This window comes from Biomphalaria glabrata, chromosome 1 (assembly GCF_947242115.1).
Source record: "Biomphalaria glabrata chromosome 1, xgBioGlab47.1, whole genome shotgun sequence".
NCBI classification, from domain to species: Eukaryota; Metazoa; Mollusca; class Gastropoda; family Planorbidae; genus Biomphalaria; species Biomphalaria glabrata.
The window spans coordinates 73,113,527-73,136,951 of NC_074711.1; the positions used below are offsets into that span (position 1 = coordinate 73,113,527).

A 23,425-nucleotide genomic window follows, 5' to 3' on the forward strand; every position below is an offset into this window, starting at 1 on the left:
CCCCCCCGAGGGCTCTAACTTTCAAACCACTACAGATGGTTTGAGTTTAACCCCCCCCCCCCCCGAGGGCTCTAACTTTCAAACCACTACAGATGGTTTGAGTTTTGCGGTGAAAAAAACAATCTTCATTATTATTCTAAAGCAAACAACAGTCACCAATTCTACGGGCGTAGCTAAAGGGGTTTTGAGTTGTTGTTTTTTTTAACCATCAGAGATTATAGAATTATCCCCTTCAACAGATAGTATTAACGATAAAACTTCCATTTTTGATTTTAAAAATCTAAATCAAACTAGTCACCAAATTTCTACCAGTCGCTGGGCTTCATTAATTAGGTGCAGTGAATAGTAGATTTTGTTTTTGAACTAAACTTTTTAATAGCAGGATATTGCACTGTAGATACCTCGGGAGGCTCGGAATATGCATTTTTTTGTTTTAAATACCGAAATAATGCGTCGAGGCCACTGGGGCAGCTCCCGGCGCTCCACCAGACCCCCACCTGGCAAGGGAAGGGTGTTAACAATCTTTCCATTAGCTCCAGGAATAACTTATTCTAGGGTACAATAAACGTCTTCCAAAAGAATGAAGGGTTAGAATATAAGAACGATTAACTACGTGTGTGTGCGCGCACACACACACATCTAAATATATATATATGGGGAAGAGAAAAAATCACCCCCCTAAACCCTTGCCAAAAAAAAATCCTGGCTACGCCCATGGGGTACGCTGATAGAAGGAGGAGACAGGACACGGTATGTTGATTCTAGCTTTTGGAGTGAGTTGACATGGATTTGACATCGTTCAACATCTTGTTATTTATGTTTTAAAGAGGCGCGGTGGCTGAGTTGTAAAGCGTTTGGTTTCCGAAACGTAGGGTCCGCATACGAATCCTGGTGTAGACCGGGACTATTTTTTTTTCGGGATCCTTAGGGCGCCTGTGAGTCTACTCAGCTCTATTGGGTTGCTAGGAATTTGCCATCGTTTGGGGGCCCGGGGGCTTGACATCTTTAACGGCCCCTGTATTTTGACATTCGACATCATGACCATAAGATTATGGCATAATATTTAATATTCAATGTAAAAAAAATTCGAACACTCATTTTTGAGGCCCTCTCAAGTGTGGGCCCGGGTGGATTTTCAAATCTTCCCACCATAGCTACGCCACTGCATAAAAATGGCTCGCATTACAACACTACCCTACAATTGACACAATTTTCTAGCCCTCAAATTCTATAAGTCTCCTTTCATCCTCTCTTTCATCCTTCAATCGAATGGCCCTTAAACCCCTATTATGGAGTATGCACAGAGAATTCTTAGCCCCATCAGTTGTAGCCAGTACATCTCTCTGCACTATAACTCTCCCCACATATACACAAAATAGTTTCCAATGACACTCACCTTCCATTTTCATTGGTTTCTACTTAACTTATTCTAGATTATGCATTAATATGCGTACCAATTTTATGAAGCTCGACATTTAGCACCGTCTGAAGAATCTCTACAGCAAGGGCTCCATACCGTATTAAATAAGTGATAAAATTAATTACGTTGATCTTTGATGTTTACATTTTGTAAAAACATATTTTCAGTATTTCCTTCCTTATTGTCGAAATTTTCGTGATTTGAAAAAAACGTATCAAACATTTTGTCTTGATATTATTCCAGGAGAGATATCAACAATCTGGTGGCAGAGAATATCAATCTAATTATTGTTGATCTGGGCGTTAGATACTGCTTCACCAACTTCCTTAAAGAAATTCCCCAAAACATGAGCAACTACATCCGAATTGTTGGCGATGTTGAATCTCAAGAGTACCTGAAAGAAAGGTTAACTAAACTTATATGTCAAGGTAGGTCTGTACACCATTTGTATGTCAATATATTTCTTTGTTTAAATATTTGTTGCCTATTTGTAAATCAATACGTCAATTTGTTTAAATGTCTATTAACTATTTACAGCTCAATAGGTTTCTATGTTAAAATGTTTGCAAGCTTTAGGTAATAATAAAACTTATTTGTGCATGTTTATATCCCTTTCAACGCTCACTAGCTATCAATGACAGATATGGCTGCGTACCAACAGTGCAGTGAACATGTCAGCATGAAAGGGGAATAACTTGTGAAACCTTTTGACTGGTTACTTGCAATGTAAGCAGAAATGACTTCATGTTTTGAAGGTGTTCTACAAAGGTTCCATTTTATGAAACGCTTTTTAAAATGTCATATTTTGATGTAAATAAAATAGTTATTATAATTTTAAAATCCTAAATGGAAAGTGAAGAATACATTTATAAAACCAGGACTAGTTACAAAAAACTGTCGTACCAGTAGGGCCTTATAGCGTTTAACACCACCGATATCACAAATGATATGATATTAAAATTGTCCTCTCTGTGAGTGTGTCTGTGTGTGTGTCTTTTCTTTTCTAAAAGCGAAAAATCAAATTTTTTAAATCACTTATGCAAGCAGTTTTTTCATAAAAATACACCACTTTTACAACTATTCACATGGGAGGCTCTATAGTAGGGGAGATGACAATTTGCTATATCTGTAACACATTTATGCAAATGGTCTTAAATATTTTGTCAAATTTTTTTTTTTACATTTGTATTGCTACGTTATGTAGTTTTGTTTTACTAACTACTACATTTATCCAAAAGTAATGTTTACTTTTTTTTTAAGAGAAAAAATCTATTTATCAATGCATATAAGTTGGACGGACATCATTAAAAACAACAATTAATAAGTAGTTTTTCATATTATCATGTGACCTTTAGCACTCTCCCGTAACTGTAAAACACGTAACTGAAGGAATTATTTTTTTTAACGGAAATGTTTTTTTTTTCTTTTTTGTGGATTTGAATAAGAGGTTGACCCTTTACAAAACAATTAGATTAATTAGATATTTATTATAAGAGATTAATTAGGACAGGTTTACATTCAACTTCACATTCACTTTCACCTATCCTCTGGTCTGCTGGACCACTGGGGCACCACACAAGATCTGTCAACCTTCTTTCTCCTTTCTTCTCTGTCATTTGTCATTGATAGAATTTAATTCTGAGGTGTTTTTATTAAAATATTGATACCTGTGTTTTTACCTGCCTGGGTGGACCACTTCGGGACAGAATTTTGAGTCTGTGTTCCCACACAAACTGTCTTTGTAACCTTGTTTTTCTACATTTTTTTCCTGTGCGATGCTCCAGCATTTGGAGGACCTAGGCGGCTTACTATCCTTAAGGCCGGCCCTGTAGCATTCTTTCATCAAATGACACAAAATATTACTTTTTAAAAAAAGATATTTTGTATAAACAATTGTATACGTAATTTCTTATAAGTATCTATGTATCTTAGTCTTTTTTTTTTAATCAATTTCTATTTCAATGCACAAGGAGAATGTTATAACATATAGCGCCCCCTCCCAAACCTATGCATCTAATTGTTCGGTCGTACTATAGAGCATACGCCCCCCCCTCCTTACTTCTCTTTTGATCTCCTCATTGTTACCACAGAGAGTTAAGTAGCTTTAGATTTAATGAAGCTTAATCTCGTGTCTACGTCACTTATATAGTCAAGGGTTATTTGACTAGAATTGAACATATCTATTTCCATTTAATATTTGCTAATGGTTATGTCTTATATTACTTTTTTTGAAACACAAATGTTTGCAGTTTTGACATCACTACAAGAGACACACTATACTGCTAAGAAAATTGGCACTAACTTTAGTGGTCGACGTTTATTACCAAGAGAATTTCAAGAATGAAACATTAAAGAAACTTAGTGACTGTATTTAATGTACTAGTTTCTTATATGCAGTTAAACCAAATGTTGTTTGTTATTTAAACTCATTATGCTTCACATGCTAATTTTGACTACGCTTAAAACGGCGTGTGTTGATGTTGTGGCCTTAATGCACTCAGTCGTCTCAGCCTCGGTAGATGGGGATACATTTGCAAATGTTTTATGTTTTTCTATGATTTATAAGATCAAACATTTAAAATAAAAGACTTTTTTTTTATAATGAATAAAAACAACAACTCCTGTTTACAATGCTGAGGAAATGAAATGTAACTGATGTATATAATAATAAAAGAAAGGCATCAGACAATCTGTGACTTATGATTTATAACTGTTTACTTATTAAACTATGATTTATTGAACAATGACATATAGAAGTATGACTGCATGACTTATTGATCTGCTGTGTTCTGAACTATGACTAACTACATAATAAATTATGACTTATTGAATTATAACTTATTCTTATTGAACGATAAATAATTAAAGTATGACTTATTGAATTATAACTTATTCTTATTGAACGATAAATAATTAAAGTATGACTAATTGATCTGCAATTCTGAACGTGTTAGTCATTGTCTATCTAACCTGACAACATGATTGATTGAATATGAGCGAATAGATAAACCCTGGTAAGTAATACATCGATCAACTAAGAAAAACATGTCCAGATCCATACACTACAAGTGTTTTGTAATTGACTTTTGAAATTTTTTTTTTTTTTGGGTAAGGCTTGGCTAAATTTAAAAGTTCCAGTAACTCCACTTTAGGGAGACTGTCATTTCTAACTGGCATTAAAGTATTGTCGATGAAGGATAAATAGATCAGTTACATCGCTCAGGTTGTTACTAGCCGATTCCCTACTGGACTTTTTGAAGGTAATCAATCTATTTAAATGTACATAAGATGATTAAAATCAACAGACATTAATTAATCTATGATTTTTGAAACATTATCTCAATGGAAACTAACAGGAAATGGCTTTGTTTCATACATTTGCATGAATATATAGTTATATATATACATGGATGGCTGCCTGGTCGTGCGGTTTGCGCGCTGGACTGTCGTTCAGATTTATCGATGGTCGAGAGTTCAAACCCTGCCCGCTCCCATACCCCGTCTTCCTGCGGGAGGTTTGGACTAGGAAGTAATTATCTTCGGCTCTGAAGGAACATCCGAAACATGTAAAACATTTTACAACAAAACATTTTTACAAACATATAGTAATAGCCCATTCTAAAGAAAATCCGAGAAATGATTTTGCATTATTTCTAAACTTTGAAAACTAAAGATCATTACTTTTCTAAGACGGAAAAGATTGATTTGAGCGACTTCCCTTACAGCTTGAAAAAGAGTTACGTGCATAAAAATCTATATATATATATGGGTCTGTGAACCGATCTAACGCGGATAAGAATTTGTTTCCGATTTCCAGTCTAGATATAATATATAAATATATGTGTATATAAGTCTATGATCTGGACTAGTTTCAAACTAAAAGAAGTTAAATGTCAAGAAGACTAAATATAGGCGTGTGTATCATGTCGACTAATACTGAAGCCACAAGAATATGTTACTTTATTTTTATAAAGTCAATATTAACTCACCCTTTATTTTTATAAAGTTAATATTAACTCACCCTTTATTTTTTTGTGAAGTTAATATTTACTCACCCTTTTTTTTTATAAAGTCAATATTAACTCACCCTTTATTTTTATAAAGTCAGTATTAACTCACCCTGTCTGTCTGTCTATATGGTAAAAAGTTTGTACACATTATTTCTCTCACAGCTAACCTTGGATCAAGTTGAAATTTTGCACAATTATTTCTTTTACCTGACAAAACAAGAACCAATTTAAAAAAAAACTGCAATTACAAAAGTTAGTTAATAAACTATTGGTAATTAATGTTTGTGTTTAGTATCTACCAAGGGACAGGAATTGTTCTTGACTGATGTGTTGGTATACGTTGAATTAGTTCCTTTAATATTTTGTGTGGAAAAGTAGGTCGTTTATAACTAACATTAGATAACTTTAAAATCGTGTATTTTCATCAGCACTTTACTGGCACAGTGGTTAGTCTATTGGCTTTAGCCCTCGAGCTCGAATTCAAGTCGTACATCTTTTTTTTTTAATGCATTTAAAAGAGCGATCACTGTAACATTCACAACGATTTGCCCTTTTATTTCTTCCCCAACTGGTCCAGATAAAGATGTCACAGCACATTGGAACGCTAATAATGCGGCTAACAGCATTAAATTGAGTAATGTAACGGATGCATGTGCAAACAGATGTACTTGAAGTATTTCTAGCGTTACTGAAGTATACTATGTGCATGAGTACCTTGTATGATGTATTACAATCGCGAGCTCTTGAAGCATGCTAATCCGTCACAAGAATGAATAAACAGGTACCAACAGGAACAAAGACTAAATTACCAAGTTGACTCAAGATGAAACTTTAAATAACTTTTAATACAGAATGGGCCACAGTCTAGTCCGTCACTAACAACGATGTTTACCCCTCGAGAGTCTAGCAGTAACTGACTTCTAAAAGTCTATTCTAATCTCTAACCCAAAGTCTATGTCGTCACTATAAATTGTACGCTCACTATCGGTCTAACAAAGTGCGCAACTAAACTAATTAAACTAGCTATCTAACAATAAACAAAAAGAATTGGTAAAATTATTTCTAATCGCACAATCGCACATATTTATTATTGTTAGTCTAAATCTACTACAAATTTATTACATGGTTGATACAAACTAATTGATACAACTACGCTTAATATTATATTTCATACTCTACTACAGTCTACATCTTCATTTATAGTAGTGACATTGCTTAAGAATGCAAGTGCTGTTAGCCGCACCCCCGTGAAACTCATTAAGAGTAGAGTACACCATAGTGAAAACAGTGTATGAAACCACTAAATGTTAAAGAAAAGAATTGGTGCATATCTGTACAGTTGTGCAACAATATGAACATTCGAAACTCATCAATGGGATGTTTCATAGTGGAAAAGTATGAGAAGGGGTAATGGAGTTTGACACAATTATCCCACGCTCTAGGCGCGGTGGCTGAGCGGTAAAGCTTGACTTCCAAACCGAGGTCCCGGGTTCGAATCGTGGTGAAGATTGGGATTTTTAACTTCGGGATATTTGGGCTTCTCTAATTCCACCCAGCTCTAATGGGTACCTGACATTAGCTTGGTGAAAAGCAAAGGCGGTTGGTCGTTATACTGGCCACATGACACCCTCGTTAAAAGCAGGCCACAGAAACAGATGACCTTTACATCCTCTGCCCTATATATCGCAAGGTCTAGTCACACAGGTTGAAGCCTAATCTAGTCACACTTACAGTGATACCACAAATTAAGGTGTAAAAACGGAAGTTATTTGGGGGGATAAAACAAAAAAATCTCAGGATTGAAATGCGACATTTTAGCAGTGGCGTAGCATCCATGGCGCGAAGGAGTTCAATGAACCCGAGCCCTTGACCATTAGGTGAGGGCACTAAAAAGTTGAAAAAAAAATGTGTTGAATGTAGTCATTTAAATACTTTAAATACTTATGTATTTTTATTGAACCATTCATTTATCATATTATTATATTATATCTCTGCTTAATCAAAGGTAATGCCAACCATGGCGTAGGCCATCTACTCTGATCAGAGAATATATGTTAAAACATTTGTTTGTTAAATATAAACACAAGATAGTTACTTTTAAGAAGTGGTATACGGCAAGCGTTTAGTGTCATGAGACAATTTAAATACGCTTAGTTTTCAAAAGTTGTGACTTAATTGACAGTCATTACACCACAACTTTTAGTAACCTTACCCACATAGAAATGGCGTTTTTTTTTTAATGTACCGATGCAATCGAGACCACTAGATTTGCTTTTGTCATAATTTTGAGAAGGGGAAAGGGGCCCACCAACATATTCTTGAACCCGGATCCACGAGTACCTTGCTACGCCACTGCATTTTAGGGCTCAGTTGGTTTAAAAGCGAAAGTGTCATTTCAATGTATACTATAGATCGGTACAATAGTAATCTTCCAATGATGAAGTAAAGCACATATCTAATTCAGTTACAGCTCAGAACAGCTGAAGCCACTGGGTATCATAGTCCCGGATACCGTTGAGTTCTCGTGTCTGCGGTTGTATCTCGTCATTTCCGTAACTACTTCATTACTTGGGCCTGATCTATCTTGTTTATTTCCGCTTGACTACGCTTAGCGTATGTTTTTAAATCCACAAAATACCTAAGTGAAATTTAAAAATGCAAGCTGTGCACCCTTTCCAGTCACTTCCTTAGTGCCAATTATTTGAAATCAAATGTTGTTTATTGATTTTCTTCTCCATTTTTTTTCTTTCTTCCTTTTCCTTTTTTGTTTTACTTTCATGGTAGACAGCAAGAAGTTACTTCACAATTACATAAGTCATCATCACTTGTGAACTAGTATAGACTCAAACACTTTAGAGTTGGCCTACAATTTGCTAATTTTTAAAAGCCTGAAGACAAAAATAGATTCGTTTCATAACAAAGATTATGTCATATTTCGAGGTTTGTTTTTAAAAAACAAAAAACAAGATTACAAACTGAGTTTATGTAATAAAAGTGATCCCCTGTGGGTCCGTCGTACATCTCATTTATATCTTACAGACATTACTTCAAAAAAGAAGATAACTACGTCCTACGCATTTCATGGGTTAATCTAGTCATGCATATTAATAAATGACTAATAATAACTCTGCTAAGTCGTTGGTTTTCTTGGCTGCATATGGTTTTGATTTAATACAAAAAAAAAGGTAAAACATTGCTTCTAATAAGATCACTGAAAACAGAAAACAGCCATCTTGACAAGAGCGCGTAATTTTCTCTTATTACAATTTGGAAAATGATAACGGTCAAACTACAGTTTTCCCGAATGGTCAATTAGCTTGTAATTCTTTTCCCTAAGATATACATTAACTGTCAAATCCATTAGAGCCGTTTTCGAGATATATGTCCACCCAGGTTTTAGCTTTTTTATGTATTTGCCTATGAATTCGCAAGCTGAATAGATGAGTTGTAATAATTACATGCATAGATGGTAGATACTATTAATCAGCAGTGTTTAGGTGTACGCCTGTGTGCGTTGATGTAATGTGTAAGAGCTAAGAACTTATAGGTGCCGTCTGCGAGTTGTAACTTAGTTTAGCATTATCATTACTCTTGTGGCTCCCAACGGTATTCTTAATTCGGCGTTGTCGGCCTTATTAGTTCGGAAAATAATGTTTATCTAACTTGTTTGTTTGTTTTTTAAATACTAATCTAGTTGCACTTAGTCATTGCACTTTTAGAAGCAGACATCGTTAACTGGCGCAGACCTTGACTCGCTGCTCAGCCGCATTGTAAGTACCCTTGATGCTCGCCGGTGATAATACCAAAAAAGGAAATGGAAATATTTAAATATAATTTTAATATGTAGCCTATAGTCAAGTCAGTCTAGTTGCTCCGAACCAGACGCGAGTGCAGTCGAACGTGACAGTTGTTCTAGTTAACCCGCAGCAGTGAGGCTAATCTACAGGTTCACTTCACCTTTGGTGCAGCAGGTCTACGTCAAGATAGCCATGGGCCAGTTAACTGTCCTAGCGCTGATCCTTTTGGTGAGTCATTCATTGATCACTTGGCGGGAACATAATTAGTTACATCAAAGTAAATGATTAGATCTTATTGATTTGTTATCAGGTCCAAAAAAAAATAAAAGTATATAAATAATCTTTAAAGAAAGACAAGTCCTCTTTTATAAAACTTATAGAGCAATTATTTTGCTCTTAATAACTAATGAATGTTATATTTAAAAAATAGGAACATTTTTTTTTACCCCCGCCCCATCCTTCCCCCTCCCCGAGAAAAAAAAATTCCGATTAATGCGAATGTATAAATTTATAAAATTCTAATAATAGGCCTGTAGATTAGAACGTCTATATAATGAATAGGGCCTACATGCGGATAGACAAAGACAAAGAGTCTGTTCAAGATAAAGATTTTCTGGCATTTGTGTTTATACTTTGAAAAATTATTACGGTTAAACTGGAGTTTTTCCATTGTGGCCATATAACTAGTAATTTTTTTCACAAAGATGTGTATGAGCTGTAAAATAGGAAATCACATATATATATATATATCTCATATAATATCTCATCCAAAAGGGTCCTGACATCCTGGATAGCATCAAAGAATTACTAAACAAAACAAAAAAGATACATTAAATTCGTCTATAGCCATATACAAAATCCATCGATTAGGAAGACATTCTCCCTTAAAAAGATTTTTGGGAAGGAGTGTTACATAGGTTAGACCATCTCCGTGGCTTCCTGGTCGTGGGGTATGTACTCTGAACTGTGATTCGATGGTCTCGCTAGTCCAGGGTTTTGAACCCCTCCCGCCGACATATCCCGTAGTCCTGCGAGAGGTTTGCGCTAGGATGTAGGTCTATCTATTTTCGAATATGAAAATAGAAAAAAACAACATTTGCCATTTGTTCGGGCATCTCATAAATGTCATGACAACCTCTCTTATCATTCATTAAGAACTGAAAATAATTGTTACTTGTATATTTTAATCACTCTACACAACCACTATCTCCAAAAAATAATTTCCTAAAAGCCGTTAGCAGTTTTGTGTGGTATGTCTGTTCCTTCGTCCGTCCGTCATGTTTAGTTAGGTCTCAAAAACTAGGAATTCCGATATCATCATGCAAAGTTCTGGTGCATCGGATACTTTTTTATCTTATGAATGCAAACTGTTTTGTTTTAAAATTAAATATATATATCATAGATGCAAATATATATATATAAGTAAGAGCATGTGTTTTCTGTTATACGATGTACTTATAATTAATCGAATGCAGTCTTTTAATACAATGAATGTATTTTGTATGCACTATGCACACACTCTACATATTTACAACACAAGATTTCATTATCACAAAGTAAAGTACTTCTTCCAATTTAATGAACTCCTGTGTCCCTACGTCAACCATCAATTAAAATAATCCTCCAATAACATTCGTTAGGCCAGGCTCGCTGTGAACCATAGTATTCATAACGATAGGCTCAATGAGAACTTATGAATATTAACCATGCAATTCTAATGGATGAAGCCAGGGGCGGTCTTACGCATCAGAAAACTAGGCAGCCGCCTAGCGCCTTCGCTTGGTGGGGGCCTTGTACAGGACTAAAAGCATTGCGAAACTTGTATCAAATCTCAAATAGCACTAGGGCTCTCCATGGGCGTAGCCAGAGGGGGTTCTTGGGGTTAAAACCCCCCTTCCCCGAAATGAAATCCCCCCCCCCTTGGGGGGGGGATCGGAATTAAGTGACTGATTTTTTGCTTTGATTTTGTTTATTTTAGGTGAGATTTTAATAATAAACCTTCACTTGCCCTAGCACAACCAAAGGGGTTTTGAGTTTAAAACCCCCTACCAGGGGGGGGGGTTCGAGTTTAAAAACCCCTACCAGGGGGGGTTCGAGTTTAAAACCCCTACCAGAGCGGTTCGAGTTTAAAAACCCCTACTAGGGGTTTTGAGTTTAAAAACCCCTACCAGGGGTTTTGAGTTTTAAACCCCCTACCTGGGGTTTTTGCAGTTAACTCCCCCTCTTCTATAAAACAAAACAAAAAAAATGAAAATGAAAATCCCCTAATTCCAAGAGCACAGTTAAGGAAGATTTTGATTTTAAAACCCCGTCTAAAATTTACGATAAGCCCCCTCTTTAATATAAAAAGAGCTAATTACGCACTCAAAATGTTATGAGCGTAGCTAAATGGGTTTTGACTCAGTTTTGAGTTTAAACCCCACTTCAGTGGGGTTTGAAGATAAAAAATACCTCTTTTTAATAATAAAAAAAAAGCAAATTATACACTAAAAATGTTATGAGTGTAGTCTATGGGGTTTTGAGTTTAAACTCCCCTCCAGTGGAGTTTGAAGCTGAAAAGCACCTCTTCAATATAAATAAAAATAAATTACTAACTCTAAAATCTATGAGCATAGTCAAAGGGGTTTTGAGTTTAAACCCCCCGCCATCTTCAGTGTAAGAAAAAAAGCAAATTACGCACTCAAAATGCTATGAGCGTTGCCTATAGGGGTTTTGAGTTTAAACCCCCATTCAGAGGGGTTTGGTGCTAAAAATACATCTTCAATATAAAAAAAAAAGCAAATTACACACTAAAATTATTTGAGCGTAGCCAAGCCAATCAGGGGTTTTAAGTTTCTTCTACAGATGGCTTTTTTTAAAGTTTAAAACCCCTCCAGGTGGTTTTGAGTCTAAGATCCCCCTACAGAGCATTTTGAGGTGGAAAACCCCCAACAGAAGATTTTGACGATAAAACTTTTTTGCGGGACATGTTCTCCGACAAAATGAATTACGCATAAGAAGAGTTGCAATGATAACCTAGTACAACTTGACGCCAATCATTCATGGAGGTCCTCATGGTAGGTGGGAAGAGGCTTCAGACATTACCAGTGACAGATTTTTATGGAAACAGCTTGACGTCAAATGCTCCGAACGGCGTGGGAGGGTCTAAATCAGTAAGAATAGCACATTAGGTTTTTGAAATAAAACTTTTTAATAGCAGGAAAATGCACTGTAGATACCTCAGAATATGCATTTAGTTGGCTTTCAATACCAGAAATAGTGCTTGGCGGCGGGGTTTCGCCCAGCGATTGGGGAGCTCCTAGCGCTCCCCCGGACCCCCTTGCTATTAATGGCGGGGAGTCAACAATTTTATGGAAACAGCTTGATGGCAAATGCGCCGAACGACGAGGGAGGGTCTAAGTCAGTAAGAATAGCACATTAGGTTTTTGAAATAAAACTTTTTAATAGCAGGAAAATGCACTGTAGATACCTCAGAATATGCATTTTGTAGGTTTTCAATATCAGAAATAGTGCTTGGCTCCCCCAGACCCCTTTGCTAGTAATGTCGGGGAATCTACAATTTTTTCACTAACTCATGGAAGAACCTATTCTAGGGCACAATAAACGTCTTCCTAAAGAATGAAGGGTCAGAATGTAATAAAGATTATGTACACACACACACACACACATAAATACATATAATTTTTTTTTCGCGTGGGGGGGGGGGGGTCGGGGAGGGAAATTCACCCCCCCCCAAAACCCTCCCCGAAAAAAAATCCTGGCTACGCCCATGGGGCTCTCAATCTACTGGCTTAGCTCTAAAATACTCTAAATCTTTAAATATATTCATTAGACAACTTATGTTCGAAGAACCTTGTTGTTTTTTTAATGAATTGTGTCATTTTATTTTTTCGATGTTTATTTTTATTTCGCTATTTCATTTGGGGCCATCTAATTCAATTTGCTGAGGGACTCCAATTATCTAAGGCTGGTCCTGATGGAGGAAGCATTGCGGTTTTCAATAGTTTGTATCAAGTACCTGCATTGCTTACCATACAGATAGGATCAGGACTTGATTTAGACTTAAGGCCCTAAGCCAGTGAGGCCCAACCTTATTCGTCCTGAAGGCCAGTTTCGTTTACAGCACTCGGTTCGCGGGCCATTTTCATTTCCAACACTCGTGTCGTGGGCCACATCCACGAAAAGATACAAAAACGAAAAGAAATTAACCTGAAACTATTTGATTAGAAACCCGTGGATCTAGTACCCGTCGTTTAAAAATCTTTTAAAGAAATGACCAACTCATAATTGACATGACCAACTCATAATTGACATGACAATGACCAATGCATAATTAACATGACCAACTCATAATTTTTCGACTCAAAAACCGGAGACAACAGAATGAAACAACATATGTATCGGAAGCTAAAAGTCGCGACTAGCGAAACCTGCCCTTGTGTAGCATTACCATGTCCTTCAAAGTTGCATACTATATCAAAAGGCCAAAACAAGCAGCCTGATCTGGAAATCAATGCGCGGGTTCATGATGGTTCATCTCAGATATAGGATTACTAATCTGAACCCTACAACATATAAAATGAGAACGAAGAAGAAGAATAACTCTTTTATTCGCGGCTCATATCAAGAATGCCGCCATATTCGTTTCATAATATCATTTATATGTTGTAGTTTTTTAACAGTCAAACTTTCCTTATGAAACAGACATGTTGTTTTTGTTCCATAAAAAGTTAAAGATCCGTTCCACTTTTCCTGGTAGATTCTACAGAGTCCCATCATATAAACACACCAATGTTAAAGGTCATGTTACCAATCCATCATAGAAAAAATGAGGGCTCTAACGTATGTAAAAAGATATATTTTAATCTTTTTTTTGGAGGGGGAATTTGCTACACTTTGTGCCGACATTTCGGCGGGACGAATGGAACATTTTCGCGGGCCGCATCTTCAAAAAAGAAGATGATTACGTCCTACGCGTCATGCATTTAGTCATGCATATTAACCAATGACTAAAACTCTGCCAAGTCACTGGTTTTCCTGGCTAGGTCAGGCAACCCATTCCATGCTCTAATAGCACTAGGGAAGAAGGAGTATTTGTACAAATTTGTCCTAGCATATGGGACGAGGAATGTGCCTTTATCTTTATGTCTTTCAGAGTATTTTATTAAATTCTGTTTTTGTATTTGAAGACTATGGTTCAGTGTTTTATGTATAATTGCTACTTTACTTTTGAGTCTTCTGACCTGAAGGGTTTCTAAATTTAGTGATTTTACTAAAGGTGTTACTCTAGTCAAATGTGAATATTCGTTTGTTATGAATCTCACTGCTATATTTTGTGTCTGTTCCAGTTTCTTAATGTTTTCTTGAGTTGAGGGGTCCCAAACGGAGGATGCATGTTCTATTATTGGCCTAACCAAGGTTAAATAACATTTTAGTTTTATGTTCTTATTTGATTTATAGAGTTTTCGGACCTTCTTTTGGACATCACTGCTCTAGGCTATTTGAGAGATAGGGTCTGTCTCTGGGGATCAACGTAATGCAATTTATTCCTTTGCTTTTTCTTCAAAAAAGTTCGTTGTTTTTTTTTTTTTTGTTTTTTTTTTTTTTTTGGGGGGGGGGGGGGGGGGGTCTATGCTCTAGCTTAAATAGCCTGTAGGTAAATCCAGGCTCCGAGTTTTTGAATGGTTTGTGAGACAAACTCTCTCTTTGTAATCTTTTTAAAATTTTGTTGATAATGTTACAAAACAACAACAACAAAACAACAACAACAAAACAACAACAACAACAACAAAACAAAGTCACAGTTTCATTGTTTCCTATTTCCAGGTGTCACTTTGTCACGCACAAAGACGTACCGGTAAGTACTACTATCCAGTAAATAACACTTGTGTTAGTCTATTCAATCAGAACATGTTGACTAATGTTACCTCAATCAAGTATTCAGTCTTGTTCAATTAGGTCTGTTGACTTTTTTCTTTTAATTTTCTTTTTCAGAGGATTTCGATGATTACAGTAAGTAATTTTCTGACTATAATCATTGTTCTCAAGGAACACTCACAATGTTTAAAACGAATTCCTTTATTGAAATCGACATTTATTAGAGTGTGGCTGTAGAATAATTCTTGCACTGTCGCGCTAGTGTGTAAATGTACATAAAAGATCATTTGTGACAATAACTTTGTTTTAAGGGTTGCAATATCAAATATTCTGCACAAAAATACGGGTAGTTGGGATCAAACCCGATAGAGGCTATAAAAAGAAAAGACCTGAAACTAGCGCGTTAAACTACACATTTACAGTACTTTATTTGATGAGTATTTTACCCAAGATCTGTGTTGTTTTTTTAGGACTAGCTTATTTCAAGTACCCGGCATTTTCCGATACACAATTTCATACACAAAATAATTGTTGAAAAAAATTGTAGTGATTTTAAACTTTAAATAATTAGTTAAAAATGTGTTACTCTAATCAATTTTGAATATTAGTTTGTTATGAATGTCACTGTCTATTTTGTGTCTGTTCTAGTTTCTTAAATTTTTCTTGAGAAAAGGGTTATTCTCCTAATGGGTATACCTGATTTCTCCAAGCAGCCTTTCTAAAATAGTGGTCCTAAATAATGCTATGTTCATAAACGAAAAATCGTATGGCTGCATTATGATGAATGTACGTGTTAGTTCAATATATTTTATATTACTAGGTAACTAAAAATAACTGTATAAATACACGTACGTTTAATTTTTTTCTGTTAGACAAATTTTTGTTTATATCCTTATTCTAAAAAGGAATAATAAATAGAATTGTACAGTAAAAATAATCACTAAGTTTTTTTTTATAGTTTTAATAGTTTTGAAAGTCTGATAAGATAACAAAGAGAGTGTGTGTTTTTGCAAATGTACACAAGCTACTCTATGAATCAGTCCATCTCTTCTAATTGTTTAGAAATGAGTGTACAAATGTAGGCTTCGATATTTTTAGCCTGAATTTAAGAAGCTACAAACTTCAAACAACTAATATATTGCCTCTTCCATAAAACTTTGTATTTAAAAAATAAATTTATCCAATGCTCGAGGTCCTGCTTGTATACTTAGGCCCTATATGAATCGATCCGGTATTAATGTAGCAATAACTCCGCAAAAAACAAACAAACAGTTAAATGAAAGAAGATTGAGATATACATATATTTTTGTTACGGTACTCATCGGTACAGGGTACCGGCACTTTTTTTCAATGTCGGGAAAAATTATTACTTTTCTTGTATTTCAACGTTAATTGTTAATTTATTAGTAGTTTAAAGTTAGGCAATCTATCACTGAGTACCGGCACCTATTTTTTTTTCTTACAAAAAAAATAAATCACTTTATATATGTATACTTTGTATCATGGGCGTATCCCCCCCGACCCCCCCCCCCCTGCTATTACTAGCAATGGGGTCTGGGGGAGCGCTAGGAGCTCCCCAATCGCTGGGCGAAACCCCGCCGCCAAGCACTATTTCTGGTATTGAAAGCCAACTAAATGCATATTCTGAGGTATCTACAGTGCATTTTCCTGCTATTAAAAAGTTTTATTTCAAAAACCTAATGTGCTATTCTTACTGATTTAGACCCTCCGGCGCCGTTCGGAGCATTTGACGTCAAGCTGTTTCCATAAAAATCTGTCACTGGAAATTTCTGAAGCCTCTTCCCACCTGCCATGAGGACCTCAATGAATGAGTGGCGTCAAGTTGTACTAGGATATCGTTGCAACTCTTCTTATGCATAATTCATTTTGTCGGAGAACATGTACCGCAAACCTCATGCGTCGCTCTTTCACAATCTTACTAAAGGGTCGACTCCCAGTTCGGCATAGGATTTCCTTGATTTAGACCCGATCTCTATAACTGACTCCTAAAATTTCTTAGCCATCTTCGTTGAGCCACATTTAGTGTTTTTCAATTTCGGCAAATGACTATTCACTGCAGTTTATTAAGGGAACCCTGCCACTGGTAAAAAGGTGTAACCTCTCTTGAATACGCTCTTGGAATTAAGTGACTGTAGTTTGCTTAAGATTTTATATCGAAATGAGAAGTTTTATCGTCAAAATCATCTGTTGGGGGTATTCCACCTCAAAATGCTCTGTAGGGGGATCTTAAACTCAAAACCATCTGGAGGGGTTTTAAACTTTAAAAAAACGCCATCTGTAGAAGAGGGGTTTAAACTCAAAATCCCCGATTGGATTGGCTAAGCTCAAATAATTTTAGTGTGTAATTTGCTTTTTTTTTATATTGAAGAGGTATTTTTTAGCATCAAACCCCTCTGAATGGGGGTTTAAACTCAAAACCCCTTTTGGCAACGCTTATAGCATTTTGAATGCGTAATTTGCTTTTTTTCTTACACTGATGATGTATTTTTTAGCCTCAAACCCCTGGCGGGGGTTTAAACTCAAAACCCCTTTGGCTACGCTCATAGATTTTAGAGTGAGTAATTTGCTTTTATTTATATTGAAGAGGTACTTTTTAGCTTCAAACTCCACTGGAGGGGAGTTTAAACTCAAAACCCCTTTGACTACACTCATAACATTTTGAGTGTATAATTTGCTTTGTTTTTATTATTAAAGAGGTATTTTTTACCTTCAAACCCCGCTGAAGTGGGGTTTTAACTCAAAACTAAGTCAAAAACCATTTAGCTACGCTCATAACATTTTGAGTGCGTAATTAGCTTTTTTTTTATATTGAAGATGGGGTTTATCGTAAATTTTGGAGGGGTTTTAAAATCAAAATCTCCCTTAACTGTGCTCTTGGAATTAGGGGATTTTCGTTTGCATTTTTTTTGTTTTGTTTTATAGAAGAGGGGGAGTTAACTGCAAAAACCCCAGGTAGGGGGTTTAAAACTCAAAACCCCTAGTAGGGGGTTTAAAACTCAAAACCCCTAGTAGGGGGTTTTAAACTCAAAACCTCTGGTAGGAGTTTTTAAACTCGAACCCCCCTGGTAGGGGGTTTTAAACTCAAAACCCCATTGGTTGTGCTGGGGCAAGTGATGGTTTAGTATTAAAATCTCACCTAAAATAAACAAAATCAAAGCATAAAATCATTCGCTAAATTCCAGGATGGGGGGGGGGGGTTTGAAGCCCCTCCCCTGGCAACGCCCATGCTTTGAATACTGCTTACATTCAGCCGACATGCCGTATTATTAATAACACCTATATGTGAAAGTCTCAATCATCTAGAGTCTTAGACAGTCATTATTTTAGACTAAATTTAAGTAGAGTGACCTAGATCTAGTAGGCCTATTACAATTTAAAAAAAAAATCAGTCATTAGATATCAATAGCAATTTTATTGTTAGGTCTAGGCATTGAAAAGTAAATCTATTAATAAACTATAATAGATCTAATCATCTAAATCTAAGTAGGCCTACTAACTTTATAAATAAGTAGAAGTATTATAATGAATATTGTATAGATCTATATTGACTAGATAATAGATAGATCTATAGATAGAGCTCTAGTCTAGTTCATTAAGTATAGAGTATGGTAAATGTATTACAGTATTATTAGATCTATGTCATATGTCTATATCTAATAATCTATTAATTAATAAACTTAAGTCTTTAGTAATATCTAGAATTTATTCTAATAAAAACTGACTATATGCATAGCATAGGCTAGACTCGGCAATTTAGTCTCAAGATAGAATCTATACTATTAGTAGATCTATTCGATTTATATATATATATATATCCAGACTAGAATTTTATTATAGATCTAAATATAGGCCTACTAATGGAGATATGATATGCGGTGTTAGCTAATAGAAACGAACCTGGGTTTTTCTAAACTCTAATACTTGGTATGCAGTATTAAATCAGCAACTACCTAAATAAATCGTAACTAGAAATCAAAAATCTATATTTATCGTAGTATATATAGGTCTGTGGTTGTAAATTATATAGCCTTCGTAACTTCTTCTATAGAGAAATGACTTTTGTAATTTCTTTTACAGAAAAATTGGGCTATTCGCGTCTGACACATATATATAATTTTTATGTTCAGCAACAAACCCTATTTTGCGCCTATATTTGACCAACGGGAAGGATTTTTCCCGGAGGCCAGGAGTGAGAGATAGCTCTTCACCGATCCCTACATTCCCATCAACTAGACTATTACGATTAATTGATTATAAAATTGGTTAACTTTTTGTTATTGATTCGTGTGTTGTCATGCGACAAAGAATAATTGTGCAAAGGTTTAACTTGATCCTAGATTGGGAAGTGAAAGAATTAATATGTAAAAGATTTCGACCAGACAGACTGAATGTAAGCTCGGTAAAAAAAAAATAGTCTCACTTAATGAATAAAAATTTCCAATGTTGAAAAATAATTATGTTTTTGGGCGAGTGAAAATGTTTGTTTATTACACAATATGTAGACCTTAATATTCATTCAGACAATACAATCCTTCAAAGGAAAAACGATCCTCATTCTTAAGACCTCATTTTGCAAAGAAAGTTTCTTTTGATAAGTGTATACAACAATAAAATAATATAGGCCTATGTACATTAAACTGTATTGTGTAGTTCATGTTTTTGATTTCTAATAACTCCACATTATTTTTTTTTACTTTAAACAGACGATTTTGATACTATTCTTGAAGGTAAGTAGGCCTAATTTCTTTAAATAGAATGACTTTAATAACTATGTAGGTCTAACCTAAATGACAAACAAGCTACGGTACAGACAATCTAAAAATTAAGATTCAGGCATATATTTTAATATAAAAGGAATAAACAAGCAGAGTAATATAGGCCTTATATTATCTTATATGATACAGACGTTACTTCAAAAAAGAAGATGATTACGTCCTACGCGTCATGCATTTAGTCATGCATATTAACCAATGACCTAAACTCCGCCAATTCACTGGTTTTCCTGGCTAGGGCAGGCAACCCATTCCATGCTCTAATAGCGCTATGGAAGAAGGAGCTTTTGTACAAATTTGTCCTAGCATATGGAACGAGGAATGTGCCTTTATCTTTGTGTCTTTCTGAGTATTTATTAAATTTTGTTTAGGCCTATAGAAAGATATAAAGATAGACTTGGGACGCACACATACACATGTATCTTCATTACATCCAGTCCCTTCATTTCTCGGACTTTGTACCCTAGAATGTGTGCTCTTTCTGGAGTTGGTGGAACGACGCCCTTCTCAAGCATTATGTCCTGCATTGGAAACTTAAAAATACATTTTCTAAGGCATATACATTGCAATAGCCTGCTAGGGTGGAGGGGGTTGAAACACCACACCCCATTGCGAATACGCCTAAGAAGATTGAAATACATATTTATTGAAATAAATAAAGTTAGACTGGCAGACAGAAAGATAGATAGATAGATAGATAGATAGATAGATAGATAGATAGATAGATAGATAGATAGATAGATAGATAGATAGAGAGATAGATAGATAGATAGATAGATAGAGAGATAGAGAGATAGATAGATAGATAGATAGATAGATAGATAGATAGATAGATAGATAGATAGATAGAGAGATAGATAGATAGATAGATAGATAGAGAGATAGATAGATAGATAGATAGAGAGATAGAGAGATAGATAGAGAGATAGAGAGATAGATAGATAGATAGATAGATAGATAGATAGATAGATAGAGATAGAGAGATAGAGAGATACATAGATAGAGAGATAAAGCTAAATTTTATCCGTGTGTTTTTTTTAATTCAAACAGAATGCAGAGATAAGGTTATGGACATTTATTTCATTCTGGACTCATCAACTTCCATCTGGATCAAACATTATGAAAAACTGCCCCCGTTCGTCCAAGATGTCATCAACAGGTTCGATATTGGTAGCAGCAAAACTCGAGCTGGTGCTCTAGCTTTCAGTGTGTCAGTCCATGTAAGTGTATAAGCAAATGTTACTTCATCCTTCTTAGTTGGTAAGTGTTAGATTTGAATGCATCGTAGCCTTCAAAGTACCTGTCACTTAAATTCTCTTACGGCTTGTGAAGATCTTCTTCAGAAAAATCTCAGAATTAACAACAGCCATTATAGCCTCTTAGAAATTGTAGAGCTCATATTTGATATATTTTTAACATGAATACGTTTGATCATTTACTTTTTCTTATTAAAAGCAATATTATGATAACTCTACAATAAATACTTAACTTTCATGAAAAAAAAAAACTTTCTTTATTTGATAAAATAATATTGTAAACTAAATATTCATTTTTTTTGTCATTAAAAGTAATGTGAAAATTAATTTTTAATAAAAAAAGAAGAAAAAGAAAGGGTTTTGAGTTCGTGCCCACGACATTCGAGTTGTTTGCTAAAGAGTCATACTTTATGTGCGAAATTTCAGCTTGAAATAATGTTAATTTTTTTTTTATTGTGCTTTTAACCGACTTCCATCTTTTGACAACCTTTTGATTTTGAAGCAGGAATTGAAAAAGTTTCACAAAAAAAATTATTTCATGGTTTTAAAAAGTGAGTTGTTTATCAACACTTCCTTTCTTCTGTGCACAAAATACACAGCAAAAACGTTTTGCTAGTTATTACAAAGCTTCTATCAACTCACTCTGTCTGTCTGTCTGTCTGTTACAAAGCTTCTATCAACTAACTCTGTCTGTCTGTTACAAAGCTTCTATCAACTCACTCTGTCTGTCTGTCTGTCTGTCTGTTACAAAGCTTCTATCAACTCACTTTGTCTGTCTGTCTGTTACAAAGCTTCTTTCAACTCACTCTGTCTGTCTGTCTGTTACAAAGCTTCTATCAACTCACTTTGTCTGTCTGTTACAAAGCTTCTATCAACTAACTCTGTCTGTCTGTCTGTTTCAAAGCTTTTATCAACTCACTCTGTCTGTATGTCTGTTACAAAGCTTCTATCAACTCTGTCTGTCTGTCTGTCTGTTACAAAGCTTCTATCAACTCACTTTGTCTGTCTGTTACAAAGCTTCTATCAACTCTGTCTGTCTGTCTGTCTGTTTCAAAGCTTCTATCAACTCTGTCTGTCTGTCTGTCTGTTACAAAGCTTCTATCAACTCTGTCTGTCTGTCTGTTTCAAAGCTTCTATCAACTCACTCTGTCTGTCTGTCTGTTACAAAGCTTCTATCAACTCACTCTGTCTGTCTGTTACAAAGCATCTATCAACTCACTCTGTCTGTCTGTTACAAAGCTTCTATCAACTCACTCTGTCTGTCTGTTTCAAAGCTTTTATCAACTCACTCTGTCTGTCTGTCTTTTACAAAGCTTCTATCAACTCACTCTGTCTGTCTGTTACAAAGCTTCTATCAACTCACTCTGTCTGTCTGTTACAAAGCTTCTATCAACTCACTCTGTCTGTCTGTCTGTTACAAAGCTTCTATCAACTCACTCTGTCTGTCTGTTACAAAGCTTCTATCAACTCACTTTGTCTGTCTGTCTGTTACAAAGCTTCTATCAACTGTTAGACACCTTATTTATATAGGTTAGTTATTTTAGTTATTTAGCGACGCACCATAGTAGACGCATATTGAACGGGACTAGTGACGTTTGGGATATGTTGGGTTAGAGACCGGAAAATCAGTTAGCGTTAGAACATTCCAGGGTAACGACGTGTTTAGTGACAGAGACTTCTACTGTGGCCTTTTATCATAATAAATATATATTAACTTGTTCATCATCGTTGACTACATCTCTTCACCTGTTACAATCGATGTGCCAGTTCTTGTTTGTGTTGTTGGTCAACTACACGTAATACACCCGAACAATTACACCCAAACGATTGCAGAGTAATTGGTTGACTTCAAGACAGCCTGAACTAGCAACATCACAGTGGCGACCCCGAACCTCGAAGCCCGACGAACATCGAACCGGACCTCGAAGCAGAACGTTTACTCAGGTGAGGGTCGTGCACTCGAAGTTATAAGATTTCATCGGAGTACGGCTGAACACAGCAGCATCGCAGAGTGACTTTGTTCTGGATCTACATACAGTCGTCGCCTGTTTGATCGCACGTTCAACGAGCCGTTAACTCAGGGTGACCTTCGTCAGGACCGTAATCATCGCAACGCCTGATCTTCATATGCTGAACCGACCTACAACCAGAGAAACCGTTCATTCATAACAGGTGAAGAGATGTAGTCAACGATGATGAACAAGTTAAGTTAGACACCTTATTTATATAGGTTAGTTATTTTAGTTATTTAGCGACGCACCATAGTAGACGC

General features: G+C 35.6%; 2 protein-coding genes across 4 annotated transcripts in view; both read left to right on the forward strand.

Moving 5' to 3' along the window:
• The window catches only part of LOC106070798 (uncharacterized), a 31,326-nt gene extending 27,022 nt beyond the window's left edge, over positions 1-4,304 (forward strand). Inside the window, exons 10-12 of one of the 2 annotated variants that reach the window (XR_008775137.1) lie at positions 1,664-1,848; positions 2,049-2,146; positions 3,670-4,304. Coding sequence is in view for 1 of the 2 variants with exons in the window: in XM_013230764.2 (XP_013086218.2) it covers positions 1,664-1,848; positions 2,049-2,089 (226 nt within the window). In the remaining variant the exon portion in view is untranslated. Of the gene's footprint in view, positions 1-1,663; positions 1,849-2,048 lie in introns of both variants that reach the window. The other variant, XM_013230764.2, reaches the window with a different exon arrangement.
• Positions 4,305-9,291: 4,987 nt separating this feature from the next.
• The window catches only part of LOC106072458 (collagen alpha-1(XXI) chain), a 28,482-nt gene continuing 14,348 nt past the window's right edge, over positions 9,292-23,425 (forward strand). The window contains exons 1-5 of one of the 2 annotated variants that reach the window (XM_056013323.1): positions 9,292-9,455; positions 15,054-15,084; positions 15,222-15,239; positions 19,829-19,852; positions 20,948-21,117. In XM_056013323.1, coding sequence (XP_055869298.1) covers positions 9,420-9,455; positions 15,054-15,084; positions 15,222-15,239; positions 19,829-19,852; positions 20,948-21,117 — 279 coding nt within the window. In that variant the 5' untranslated portion in view covers positions 9,292-9,419. The remainder of the gene's footprint in view (positions 9,456-15,053; positions 15,085-15,221; positions 15,240-19,828; positions 19,853-20,947; positions 21,118-23,425) is intronic. The other variant, XM_056013330.1, reaches the window with a different exon arrangement.